Genomic DNA, 13,673 nt, shown 5'->3' with positions numbered 1-13,673 from the left:
ATTGACGTTACCCTTCTCAAGCTACAGGCTTCTTTAAGTTATATGTACATATAAACATGGAAGCATATGTAGGGTGATTGCCATTAACATAAGATAAATGGACAACGGACAATGCTTCACACTTTTAGTTTTTAATGTTTCGCTCATCTCTGTACCTAATGGAATGAAAAAATCAAAAACTGTTTCTTCTCGCTCTTTCACGTTTTTTGTATGTATCATTTAAAATCATTTCCGCTTACAAAATTTTAACTATATGTTAATACTAGCTGTTTATATACACTTATGTATTTATTTTTATTTTTGCTCCAATTGTTTATCTTGGTTTTTTTGGTATATTAATATATGTTCTTATTTAATGCATTTTCAATGCCCTTGCAAGTTTCATATAGTAATTTTCCTCGCGCTTAGGTAAATCCCTATGGTTCTATAAAATATATAATGAAAACTCGATTATTTCAGCAGCAAGGGTCGTACGGAAACAGGAAAATAAAATACTACAAAGTTGAATGGCGGTTATAGATGGCGCGAAGGTACAGTTTTGAGACGGCCGTTAACTGTCCATGCAAGCCACGATACTCGAACTCCCAACCGAGTAGGGAAATAGAGTATTCAAAAAATTATTTAAAGATGAAAGTGCGACAAATGTCGGAAAAATACTTTTAAGAAAAGTCACACTTAAAAGAATTTTGCGCGATCGAAAATGGTCCCCCGCCGTATTGGACTTATCGTTAACATTCCTACTTTTATTGATTTTAACGGTTTGTTATGTGGTTGATTTCCATTGGCGCGCACTTTGGTCACACTATACAAGCGAAAAAAAGATTGTGAATGTGAGTGCATAGAACGACAAAAGCCAACAATTTGTAAGTGATTTGGGGAAAAAAAAACTTTTGCATTAAGTTATTGCTATTGTCGCTAAGCCATCGAATAGGAAATTGTTAAAATTGCTGACGGGTGATGGGGCTCTGTTCATACTCAAGAACAGTAATCCTTACATCGCCTATAACGTACACATACATATCTGTACATACAAGTACATACCTACTTAGTTTCGCATATTAAGCTACGATGCTAAGAAAAAACGTAATGCCAGAGACGTCTTGTAAATGCATTTCATGCTGGTTTTCTTCTGTAATTTGCATAGCACGCAGTGGTTATGTTTGTACACCAGTGCCTATGTACGCAGTTGTTGTGTTTGTATGTACATATGTACATATGTACATTTACGCAGTCTGAGGGTAAGTACGCACAGTGTACATATATAATAACTAAATGCAGGAGCAAAACTTATTGCACACTCTCAAAGTATATTAAAGGCAGAGCTAATGAAAACAGTGGCTTTTATTTTTAGGTCATCGTTGAGAGTTGTCAGATTTGTAAAATCAAACCCTTTTGCAATTGTAAAGCAAAATGAGTGCCGTCACAAGCAGCGATCCAGCCATCAGCGGCATGGCCCTTGGCCGGAGTCAGACTATTTGTCGCTACTACGTGCGGGGTATTTGTCGGTTCGGTGAGCTTTGCCGCTTCTCCCACGACCTAAGTCGCGGCCGTCCGGAATGCGAGGAACAGCGTGCAGAGGTTGTCCCGACAGAGACCCCACGGCCCAGCACCAGCTGCAGTCATAGTATCAGCAGCACCATTAGCCAGCAGCGAAACTGGGTAGACGCACCAGTGTTTGTGCCTAGCCAAAAGCGAATTCCTCCTGCCAAGGAACAGAGCGAGGTGTCAGAGGCGGGGGTGGAAACCGACACGGAGGCCGCTTCTGGCATTGAGGGGTTTCACCCCGTCGTCTCCTGGGCTGAAGTTGTAGGCGGACCATCGTCACTCAACAACAAACGGGACTTTACTTTGATCAAACCCGCTTCCTTGGACGAGATCTGTCCCTACGAGAGCCCATGCGTCTGGGGAGAGCATTGCCCATACCGCATCCACATGGAGCTGTGCGAAATGTGCGACCAATATTGCCTGCATCCCACGGATCAAGCCCAGCGCAAGAAACACAACCGCGAGTGCCTGCAGCAACACGAGCAGGCGATGGAGCTCTCATTCGCAATTGCCAGATCCAAAGACAAGACGTGCGGCATTTGCTTCGACACGATCATGGAGAAGGCTGGTCGCGAAAAGCGATTCGGAATCCTGCCCAATTGCAACCACATATTTTGCCTGGAATGCATTCGCACATGGCGTCAGGCCAAACAATTTGAGCATAAAATAACACGGTAAGTGATGTAGAAATTACCAACTGTTTTATTTAATATTATTTTTCGATTCGGGGTACGGCATCATGCAAATAACAAATTTCCGCAAAATGATTTTTTTTAAACAAATTTTGCAGAATTTATGTCTAGTTTACTTACAGAATAGATGTAAATATACAATATTTCTGGCATAAAATCTTTTAAAAAAATTTTTGTTTTTATACTACTCTATTACATTTTTTAATTCGCTTCAAATGTTTATATTGCTAGGCACTTATTAAAGATTATTATTTAATTTTGTAGAGCCTGTCCCGAATGCCGCGTGTGCTCGGACTTTGTCTGTCCCAGTGCATTTTGGGTGGAGACCAAGGAGGAGAAGGATAAACTGCTCAATGATTATCGCGTCGCCTTAGGAGCCAAGGACTGCAAATACTTCAAAAAAGGCGAGGGCAAATGTCCCTTTGGTAACAAATGTTTCTATAAGCATGCATTACCCAATGGAGACATAGTCGATGTGGGATTACCGAAGCGTACTCGAAAGCTACAGAGCCAGACTGAAATAATCGACCTACTTGATGTAAGTACTAATTGTGTATTTATTAGCGTAATATTTGATTTGGATTTTAAAAAACTGCAATAGTTGTTTTAATATTAAATTCAACTAAATGATTAATGAAAAGACTGCCTAATATTATCCTTAAAAACAAAAACTACGAAATATGATTGCAATTATATATTTTCTAGATTTATCTGTGGGACTATGTTGACAGGCGGGATTATCATTGGCTTGAGATATTTTCAAGTGATGTTAGTGAAAGTTCCGATTTCTCAGATGATGACTAAGCTTCTGAAGTAAAATAATAAACAATGAATCAACCACATGCCGAAAAGCACACAAATTTGGATATACTGTCGCAGCGAAACGTAATCAATATTCAAACGATATATATAAATGATACTGAACCAAATATCGAAAGCGAAATTAAACAAAAAGAAGATGTATTTGGGTACCAAATTTAGGTTTACATAAATATTTATTCTCCACTTAATGCAACGAAATTTACAGCAACTTTTCCGTACTTGTATTAAATTAAATTATATTTAATACCATTAATAAGTGGTTAAACTTAAAGACCTAAACGAACGTTGATATATCATTAAATTTGATTACACAATTTTAGAGATAAACAAGCAAGAAGCAAACAGTACATTTTCAAAATAGGTGATATAAACATGTAAACTATGCCTTTCAGACTGAATTGTAAAGATAAAATACATTCTTGAATCGGTTTTCTACTCATTTTTGATCTTTAACCAACTACCAACTACAACTAAGCAAACGCACACAGCAAACTACATGTGTACGGGTGCGAGTCTATTGTACGATTGCGGAATGATAGACATTAAATCTCGAAACGTTTCCCTTTCGCCGATAAATGAAATTTTTGTTATTGTTATGAGCCCTTATGTTAGAGTATTCCTATTGCCTACCTACATATAATTCAGTATATTTGTAATCGTTGGCCACGCGCATAATGCCAAATGTCTTGCACACAAACCAGAACACTATATGTATGTATATCCTCTAATGTATGTATATGATTTTTAAGTTTATATTTTCGAAATGTACCTCTTTAAAATGTTTTCGTTTTTACTGATACAAATGTAATGTGTTGTCCGAAGCAACAATTTAATAAACTAAGGGAACTAACATATGTAAACCCAACATGTTCAAAATTAAATGAGGAATTACAATTAAATGAAATGAAAATCTCAATAATTGCATAGATTCGGGTATGCCGCCGGTCTGTGGAACCCATTTGTATGTGATTCATAGTTGACAAACGAAAAAAAAAAACAGATATCTTATGAGTAATTGGTATTAAGTATATATAGTTTTAAAAAGAAAGAATATGGTCGTTGAAATATGATATAGATTGTACAGTTCAGCTTAACAGCTCAACAAATACATGCTTTAGAAACGCCTTTGTTCCCATATCTATCTTTGTATCACAAAAACCCAGTCTATACACAAGTTGTTTGCAAATCAAATGGCTAAAATAGCCAAGTTGCTTAACAGTATGAGGGTGCGCAGTTTAGTTAATAAAAATTTTGTAACTTTTTTATGTAAAATTATGAGTTTGCCTGATATTAACTCCTAAAACCATCCAGAAGTGATATTTTTCTATAATTTGTGAACTGGATTTAAAAATAAATTATTCAACGGAAAAAACTCGTAAATCAAAACATAATTTCAAGTTACTTATACTTGTAAGAAGAAACAACATTCAGGCTCGTTTAAAAATTAAATATCTTTTAAAGCGGATTTATACCAGGAGCCTTGAATCGAATACTAATTGTGCCATTTCCCATTTTTAAAATTGTTCAAAACAAAAACAAAATAACCAGTCTGGCTGAAGTTGTACCTAGATTAGATTAAAAATACAATTTGTAACATTATGTTGATAATAAAAAGCAGGAAAGAAATAAATGAATATAAAACTAAACCCAACGGCGAATGTCCTTATTATATATAATATATTATGGTATTATTTTTATTTGCCCAAATATTTGAGTCCCAACAGCACAGCTGTTAAAATATTTTAATTCAAATTGTTATTCTGCCAGGGGTTGTGGCGGTCTCCAAAAAAATATTATTTTTTATGATTTAAGAAATAATGCAAATAGTTTTCCAATATTTAATGACGTTAGAACGCTAGTAGTGAATGACCAGCATAGCAACCCACTAAAAAATTATTTTTCCCTTCGTGTTTCTCAAAACTACTTTTTTCAACTGGTTGCCGAATTATCTCATATACGACTTAACTGTTCTCCTTGAAATACATACATATCTATGTACCTTATGCTCAGCACATATTATTTTCATGCAATTTCACTTTCTAGTTCCTGGTTCACTCAGTCGTTCCAAAATTTTTTAAACTTGTTTTTCTTGTCAAGCTGTATATTTTAGCGTTACTAAGTACGTATGTGTAAAATTCAAAGCTCTTATTTTTTAGCGATTTTATTTTAACTAAATTTTAGCTAAATGCTCATTAGAGTCTAAAAAATTTCAACTTAAAAGGCTTCCGTTATCATAGGTTAGACAACATTTTGTTAAGCACTTCTACTACATGAGCTAAATTTAATTGTTTTAAATCGTATCGGAGGGAATACCCTAAATTTTATAAGCTGGGACTTTTGCTGAATTGAAACTTTTGTTAATTATCGGTATACGGTTACACTAAACAGCTGATGAATGTTTGTTTATTTACCGGATGAAGACCTACACTAAAAGTACTTTGATAAGATGACTGAAAAAAAGCGCTTTGTATGCATTAATTGTGGCCATGGAGTTAAGGAACTTTTCAAAAAATACAGCAACACCCTAAAAACCACCCATTGTGTAAGAAAACAAACCAAATACGTATTTATATACATATGCACTTAAGGCGTTATTTTGGGTCTTTAATTTTACAGGAGAAATGTCATCAGATAACGGATAAGTACATTGAATTTGAGGAATTTATTATTTTAATAGATGCCCTTTTGTTGGATTCATTTGCTTTTCGACACATCATATATAACGGGGAATTTAAGGTAAGATATTTAGTCCACACACATGTCTTAGAGGTTGGATTGTAAAAGATGTTTTTAAATTTTAGATATACTGGAAGGTTTCGTTGGTGGTGCTGCTAGTGGAATCCTTTGCGCTGTGCCGACAAAAGCTCACAGATCCGCCACAAGCCGACTTGCATATCCACGAGAAAGGTTTCTATACATATACGCTTCAAAATATAGGAGGTAAAAACTTAATATCTCCTGCCATGCAAAACCATACGAAAAAATTCTGAGCTTCGCTATGTATTACAGACTATTTGCTCATGACGTTGCTACTGTTGATGATCACTGCTACCCTCAGCATTGAATGGATGAAGAAAATGGGCGTTCGTAAATTTACATTAATTATTTTCAAAGTCGTTTTGATTTCTAACCTATCAAAGTTCTTTCTTTTGCCAATACTGGTATGGCGCAACAATACAACAGTATTTGGAAGAAGCTTGCACCACCTTTTGGTTATGGGCCACCACCTTTGTTCACTGGTCCTTGCCTACGAGGCTGTTGGAGCAACTAGGAAGGTTTTCCGATGGTGGGCATTTACATTGGTAGTTCTTGCATTTATTTTAAAAGAGACCACAAGGCATTTTGTCTCTCTTGTGCTGGAAGATAACTTTACGTAAAAACTAAAGGAAAGTTAGTTGAAAAAACCATTTAGGTCGGGAACCCTTACAAATTATACTCATGTCAACTACCAAATAAAGAAGAAAAAAAACTAAAACATGCATACATAAAGCTATAAAGTTAATTTATTAGAATGACTAATTTACTGTGAAGTTATATGCAAATAATAATCATTTGATAAAATTCTAAATTCATAAGGCACGTACAAAGTTCAGAGTTGGTGAAAATATGTTGAAACACGGTGATAAAATAATTTGTATAACCTTGCAGGATTTTATAAGTTTAGTCATAAGTTTACAAACGCAGTAAAGGAGTCATTCCCCACCCTATAAATATTCTTGATCAGCATGAACAACCAAGTCCGTCTCTCCATTACTACACAAACTAATCCCTTAGTTTGCATTACAATATAGCTGCCGACGATTAAGAGATTATTAAAAAAAAAATATAACTTAATTTTTTTTTTTTTTTAATTTACATCTACTCAAAGATTTTTAATTAATGATCCAATTACAATCTGCAAGGGTATACAAACTTCGGCGTGCCAAGTTTTCTTCCATTCTTGATTTATTTTAATATCGGGAAATTAAAAAACTTTTGACTAAAGTTATAAAAAGAGATATCCGTTGCTGTAAACCTTTTTTTAGAGCCAAATCGGAAAGACGACGGGCAGGTTTTTATCCACAACCACTCAGCTGTTCAACCTTAATTATTTTTGCTTAATTTAATTCTGTTTAACTACTGTGTGTTCACAGAGTGTAGAACATTTTTTAAATGTTTTCATGTTGTGCCTTAAGAATTTCTGTGAAATTTTTAACCATTTTCGGAATTTGGGAAAACAATTGCGTATATTGTAGAACCTCGACGAGTTCCAAGTCTTAGAGCAATTTAAGCTGACCTTCAACCAAAAAACAATACCATAGCCTTACCTCTCGATCTCATCCTAAAAAATGAATAATTGGCTCTAAGCGAAGTAGTCAGTTGTATCAAAACCAATATATGTACATATGTATGTAGCAATGAACAGAGGCAAAAACCAAATCACATCTCAACCATCTTTGCCTTAATTTCGACCCTATGAAGTGTAGCTTTGTACTATGGATCTGAATCTAACGTTGCGTACCTGTTCGGCTCTCAGTTTTAGAGATACTTTTAAATCATCTTTCGTTTTATAATACCCTGCAGTACCATTCATAAGTATGTCATACATTCAAAACGGTGTTGTTGATGAATTGTCGATGACTTTTCATGCAAAATAAAATTAACACAAGCATGTCCACGGTTCACACCAGTAATAAATCCGTCATCAATTATTCAACAATATTTTAGACCAATAATTTATTATTTAATTTTTTTTATTATTCCTGTTTGGTTTTTATTGCCTTTAACTCCATTTAATGGTAAAACGCAAATAAAAACGCATACCACGGATTTATTGTTGACAAACCTAAATGCTCTTTTATTATTTTGGTCTTTTTTTTCATCAACCCCTTGTTAAGAGAGGAAATGAGGGAGCGGGATATTTGGTTTTGAGACCATTCGAAACGTTGGTGACCTGTGGTACTGCAGGATAGTGCCGCAGGGATTTCAACTCTAATACAGGAAGACAAAATCTCTATTAAAATATTTTTATTTTAGATGACCTGTTACGTGGTCTTAAAACGAAGACCACCATGCTTCCTCTTGAATATCAATATTAAAGCAAAAGCCACCCGTAAATTATGAAATTAATGAAACTCCTCAAATATCGTTAAATGGCCAAAATTAAATTTTAATTTATATGTTTATTAATTAAACTCTAATCTTAAGGCCCAAAATAAAAGAAGAAAAAAACGTCAACTGTTAAAAACATATATAGAACTAATTTTTATTGTGTCTGTTGGTTATGAAATACGTCAAATAAGTTACATACTAAATTTTGGAAACTGTATTGAACGAATCAAATGGCAATGAATTTAAAACCAAGCAGGGTCGTCAACAAATCCGCCTTCTTTAAATTAAAAGCTCGAAAATAGTCAATAATATATGTGGTTCGAGGAAAAATTAATTAGCGTGTTGCGTATCAGTACACACAAAAAGATACATATCTGAGAACAAACTGATTTCCTGTTGCAGCATATAGGGCGTTGTAGATATGATGTTATGCCTCTCCTTTCGTATGAATGTACTTAAGTAATTAATGCTAATCGTAAGTCATGCTGCTCATACATATTGTTGTAATGGCAGTTTGTAGCAACGACGACACCGACGCGCAATTAGCCCTTACATATACCGAATTAGGGCGCACTATATAACTAAATCAGCATATCTATCCGTCAAACACATACATAAATTTGCTACAGTTTGCGATCTTTTTAAGTCATATTCCACGAGGACGAAGACGAACTAGAAGAGCTATCGTCGCTCTCAGTCGTTGCGTTGCTGCCGTTGGGCTTCGGCCCCCAAATTCTGACAGTCGCGTCGTCGCTGGCGCTGGCGAGCAGGGACGGGTACACAGGGTTCCATGAAACGCAGTTGACCGTTTTGGTGTGGCCGGCCAGTTTCGCCAGTGGTTCTTCGCGTTTAATGTGCCAAATATAGACCACCTTATCCTCACTGCCACTGGCCACAAAGCTCTCGTTGACGCCGCCAAAGCAAGAGTGGATAGCAAAGTTGCTCTGCCGTATACCCTGAAAACGACGTACCAAACACTTGTCCTCAATGTCCCAAAGATGAAGTCCTTGGTTCGAAACGTTCAGCAATGCTAAGCGGTCGGCGGAGTTTATGCTGAATGTCATGATGGGATGTGGTTCCCTCAGAATATCAAAGTCTGAGCGCGGGCTATCGAAGTTGTACCTAAATCAAGTAGAATGCAATCTGTATAAATTTCCATCTATTTGGAATTTAAAATTTTCTACTAATAGGTGTATTGTTTTCCCAATTATAGCGAAATTGATAATCATGCTCACCCTCTGATACGGTAGTGATTATCAGCTGCTAAGATCGTCTTGTTGTCCGCTCGAAAGGCTATGCTGTTGACGCGAACCCCCTCCCAGGAGTCCACAATGGTGCCGTTCAGGTCGCAGAGGTAGAGCTGACCCTTTTGACCGCCGCACACGAAGCGAGCGCCATCGCGACTGAAGGCACCACAGGCTAAGCTGTCCTCCAGCGACTGTGAGAATTTGACAACCAGCTTGCCATCGTCCACGTTCCAGATGTACAGTTCGTGAGAATCCTCAGTGCCGCCAACGAGAACGAGCTTTGAATCCGGGCTCCAGCTGACGAAGCTAACGCTGAGCTGGGTTTGACCGTCAAGCACGCGCCGGTGCTTAAGGGTTAGCTTGTACGGATCAACGTCCCAAATAATCACAGTGGAGTCCTTGCTGCCCGTTGCCAGTTTGAGGCCATCGGGTGAGAACTTGCAGAACCATACTTCGTCGCAGTGATCAGTGAGAATCTGGATGGTTTGCATGGGAAAGCCGTCTGTGGTGCAGCAATGGTCGGTAAGGAGCGACACCGTCTGTAGATTTGTCTCCCACGCCATGTCATGGCAGGGGCAGTGCTGGCTCTGCAGCTCAACGGCCTGCTGCAGCAGAGTGCGTAGGCGCCGAGGTGACATCATTACCGACGGCGGCATGAACGTTTGCAGCCGCTCCATGACCAATGCTCTGGACAGGATGCCCTTGCCCTCCCACTTGGCGCGCTGATATAGGTCCTGGTTGGTGGAACACATCATGTACGAGGAGAGCTGGTGCACACGCGATATGTTGTGCTGCAGTGGCGTTAGCTCGCTGCGAAGAACGTGCAATGCATCCAAGGGATTGCCATCGTCCAAATGCTCTAAATACTTTTGTTCCAGTAGTATGAACTTCATTTCGGTGATCGTTGACAATTTGCCATTATCTATTAGTGGCTCTAGGTCCTGCAACAATTGGAAATTAAAGAATTATAATTAATTATATTGCCAGGGCTCCAGCTGTGTGTTTTGCGGGCTATATAAGAAACGCACGCACCAAATTTTAAATGTCTACAGTATGTGGTTATGTTTTTATAAATTAATAATGTCCTATTTTTTATACCCTTGCAGGGTTTTATAATTTTTTGTCAGATAAGGTATTAAGAAAGCTATCACTCGTATATGTATATGTAGAAATGGGCCGGATCGGACGACTACATCATATAAGTGCGATCGGAAAATTTTTACGAAAAAAATTTGCAAAATTTCCGAATTTCCTATGGCAGATATATACAACATATATACGAGTGAGAGTATATATAAGACTAACTACAAAGTTTTATTTAGATAGCTTAAAAACTAAGAGACTAGTTTGTTTAGAAACGGATAGACGGACAGATGGACAGATGGACAATGGCTATTCTTCATACGGTCGGAAGTGACTCCTTCATTGCATTGCGAACTTCTGACTGAAATTATAATACCCTACAAGGGTATAATAAATCTGATCATACAAGCATATTCATCCGAGTAAACAAACTGTAGGCGTTTTAATTTCTTTTGTAAGCAGCGGCGAATCGTGTGTTTATTGTAAAATTTATAAATATATATTTACCTTGAGGTCAGAGTCAGCTTTGGACCAGTCGCCCATTAGGACGTGCTCCCGGAACTTGGTGGCAGAAGGGTGCTCCAAATAGCAGCCAGACTCAACCATTAGCGTCTTGACTGACTTGTCGAGGCCAACGTCGTGCAGATACTGACCGATCAGCCGGATGATCTCCTGGTTAGACTTGTCAAGCTGCACGCCGCTGTAGCTGGTGTTCTCGCGATTGTTCTCGCCATCGACGACAATACAACTGCCACTGCCATTGTTATTGACAGCGAAACCATTGTGTTTTGCGTCGTGTCCGTTGGTTGCGGCGCTGCTGCCCGAAGGATTCTCGTCCCCGACACCGGCACTGTCATCGCCGCTGCCGATGCCCTCGCGGGCCACGTTCTCGACACTGCTGCCAGAGTTTAAAGCAGAGCCGTCTAATGGCCTGGAGCAGGAGCCGCTCGATGTGGAAGTGGTACTCTGCATGTTCGATCCAGTACGGTTTTTTGCTTCAGAGACGGGTATATTACTGTTGGTGTTGCTGCTGCTGCTACTATGATCCCTTGGCCTCTTGTTAGTATTTGTCGATTTGCGGTTTAGCCCTCTGCTGGGATTTCCTGTTGGTTCCGCGATATAGCCAGTCGAAGTGGAGTTTAATTGTTGCTGTAACTGCTGAGCCGCTCTTGATGTCGATGCTGCCGCATCTACTGATTCAGCGGCAGTGGCGGGGGAAACGGACAAGGATGTGGAGCCTCCTGAGCGACGACCCCTTTTGCGCGGCGGCTGGTCCTCGGAAGAGGCACCAGTTGCAGCTGCCTTTTTGTTGTTTCTATCAATTTTGAGTCCTTTGCGAACCGCACAGCACCAACAACCAGACTCTGCCCCCGACGCAGTCTCTCTACAAAGTCACTAGTTAGTGCCTCCAACCTGGATCCGATGCCTGAGATGGGCCTAGGCGGCCTTTGTTGTCGATTTCACAAGGGGTATAAACGTGATTACGGCTCCGTTTCTGGCAGTTGATAGCACTCACTGATTGCAATTCGTTCTACGACCTGCGGAGAAGGTAGTGTTATACACATTACATTATATATCAGCAACTTTGTAAAATTGCAGTATATGTACATATGTATATGTATGTACATAATATAAATATGTACATATGTATGTACACATTCTCTGGTGGGTGCACAAAGGGAATACGTAAATTTGATTTCTCCACAGAAATGCATTCTCAACCCACCTCGATATCAGACTCTATACCTTGAAAACAAAATCAATGAAGATACAATATTTTGAAATTTGAAGGATATTTACATTTGTGTTCTATACTTTCAGATATCTATGTATGTACGTTTGTACATCTATTTACTTATGTGTACGTACCTACATCCCTAGCTGCTCGCTGAACAGTCCCGTACTAAAGTATTGGTATTGTATGTTCTTAAAAGGGGAATTCAAACCTTGCAGTGTTTTATAAAATTATAAAAACAACAAAATTGCAGTATTGAAATAATCATTAAATGTATGTTTTCTTGTGTCTTGTCTGTAGTAGTATTTTGTGTTCTTTTCAGCTCTATATATTTGGTTCCTCAATGAAAACTGGTTCGCCCACACACACCACCAAAAGAAAATGCACCCCCATATCAGAATATGGAATCTATTGAAAATGTTTCCCTATTTCTAACGAAATGGTTTGTGAAGCCAAAGAGATAACCAATTTACATTTGTACAAATGTGTCAAAGTTTTAAACCAATGATTTATTTATGCAGCAACGAAAGTGAATAGTTCAATTTTATAACCAACCAAAATGAACTACGTCTTAAGAGGTAGAACAAAATTTCAGTTTTCAAAAATATATGCAGGTTTTAGAGAAATCTAAAATATAATCCGAAACAGCAATACTTCCGCCCCCGACTGTGTGGCATGTATTAATCAACTCTGCTTTGTTTTCGGTACAAAGAAAATGAAAAATACATCTATTTACATACACGCATACACATTGTTGTTCTCCCTTCTTTCCAAAAATGCCTGCAAGAACTGTGCACCCAGACCTTGTGTCGAAGGATTTAAAGTACTTCAAAAACTTGCTAATTTGTGCAACAACCCAGCTGTCTTAGGTTCGCTAATACACTTCACTTTCCACTCGCATTTCTCTTTTGGCCTCCCAAGTGCATCGTAATAATCATCGTGTAGGTATATAAACATACGTATGTATGTACATATACTGTCACACATACCAAGCATTTGTCATTGTTTATATCGACGATCCAATTTGTCTAATCCAAGTTACCAAGAGTAGTTGGACACATCATAAAACTATTTATTAATTGACAGGCCTCGCAATTAAAAAAACAAAGACGAACTGACACAATATACATACAAATTTGATGATGAAACGTACTTAAATGCGACTGCTGCAATTAGTGTGACCGGACAAAAATACCAACAAATTTTTAGTTTGTTATTACAGCTACGAATACTAAAATAATACAAGACCGTTCTAAGTATTCACAAAAAGTGCTTCAAATATACATTTTCTATTCGAATAAAAGTTATTTGTAATAAAATAGCATTTTTAATCTAGCTGAAATTATTATTTATTTTTATCCATGAAAAATTTACAAAATATTAATGTACAATATGTAACCTGTTTTATAACTTGTATACTGGTATACAAGTTATTTAGTGCTTGGAAAGAAAAATATA

At 37.7% G+C, this 13,673-nt stretch overlaps 3 protein-coding genes across 8 annotated transcripts; 2 read left to right on the top strand and 1 right to left on the bottom strand.

Annotated features, from left to right (window-relative positions):
• Nucleotides 1-706: 706 nt before the first annotated feature.
• On the top strand, nt 707-4,705 carry Mkrn1 (Makorin 1). Of its 2 annotated transcripts, none has more exons than XM_086834559.1 (4): nt 707-830; nt 1,352-2,219; nt 2,502-2,775; nt 2,943-4,705. In XM_086834559.1, the coding sequence occupies exons 2-4, from the start codon at nt 1,411-1,413 to the stop codon at nt 3,039-3,041; spliced, it is 1,182 nt and encodes a 393-aa protein (XP_086690685.1). In that variant the 5' UTR covers nt 707-830; nt 1,352-1,410; the 3' UTR covers nt 3,042-4,705. The 2 variants fall into 2 exon arrangements, with proteins under 2 accessions (XP_086690685.1, XP_020816279.2); XM_020960620.2 differs by having other exon boundaries at nt 711-863.
• A 654-nt stretch (nt 4,706-5,359) lies between these two features.
• On the top strand, nt 5,360-6,548 carry Arv1 (ACAT-related protein required for viability 1). Its single transcript, XM_020960520.2, has 4 exons — nt 5,360-5,601; nt 5,676-5,795; nt 5,861-5,999; nt 6,069-6,548. Exons 1-4 carry the CDS (start codon nt 5,506-5,508, stop codon nt 6,434-6,436), a joined length of 723 nt encoding a protein of 240 aa, XP_020816179.1. The 5' UTR covers nt 5,360-5,505; the 3' UTR covers nt 6,437-6,548.
• Nucleotides 6,549-8,277: 1,729 nt separating this feature from the next.
• LOC110190203 (WD repeat-containing protein 26 homolog) lies at nt 8,278-13,486 on the bottom strand. 5 transcript variants are annotated; one of them, XM_020960554.2, is made up of 4 exons: nt 13,369-13,486; nt 10,988-12,018; nt 9,386-10,338; nt 8,278-9,272 (listed from the first exon to the last, which is right to left on the bottom strand). In XM_020960554.2, exons 2-4 carry the CDS (start codon nt 11,450-11,452, stop codon nt 8,792-8,794), a joined length of 1,899 nt encoding a protein of 632 aa, XP_020816213.1. In that variant the 5' UTR covers nt 11,453-12,018; nt 13,369-13,486; the 3' UTR covers nt 8,278-8,791. The 5 variants fall into 5 exon arrangements, with proteins under 5 accessions (XP_020816213.1, XP_020816212.1, XP_020816215.1 ...); XM_020960553.2 differs by having other exon boundaries at nt 13,205-13,458; XM_020960556.2 differs by lacking the exon at nt 13,369-13,486 and adding an exon at nt 12,956-13,158.
• Between the last annotated feature and the right edge of the window lie 187 nt (nt 13,487-13,673).

Source organism: Drosophila serrata, unplaced genomic scaffold (assembly GCF_035046125.1).
Source record: "Drosophila serrata isolate PLE 108 unplaced genomic scaffold, ASM3504612v1 contig_272, whole genome shotgun sequence".
NCBI lineage: Eukaryota > Metazoa > Arthropoda > Insecta > Diptera > Drosophilidae > Drosophila > Drosophila serrata.
Note: the sequence above shows the minus strand (reverse complement) of the source record. Positions and strands in the feature narration are given on the sequence as shown.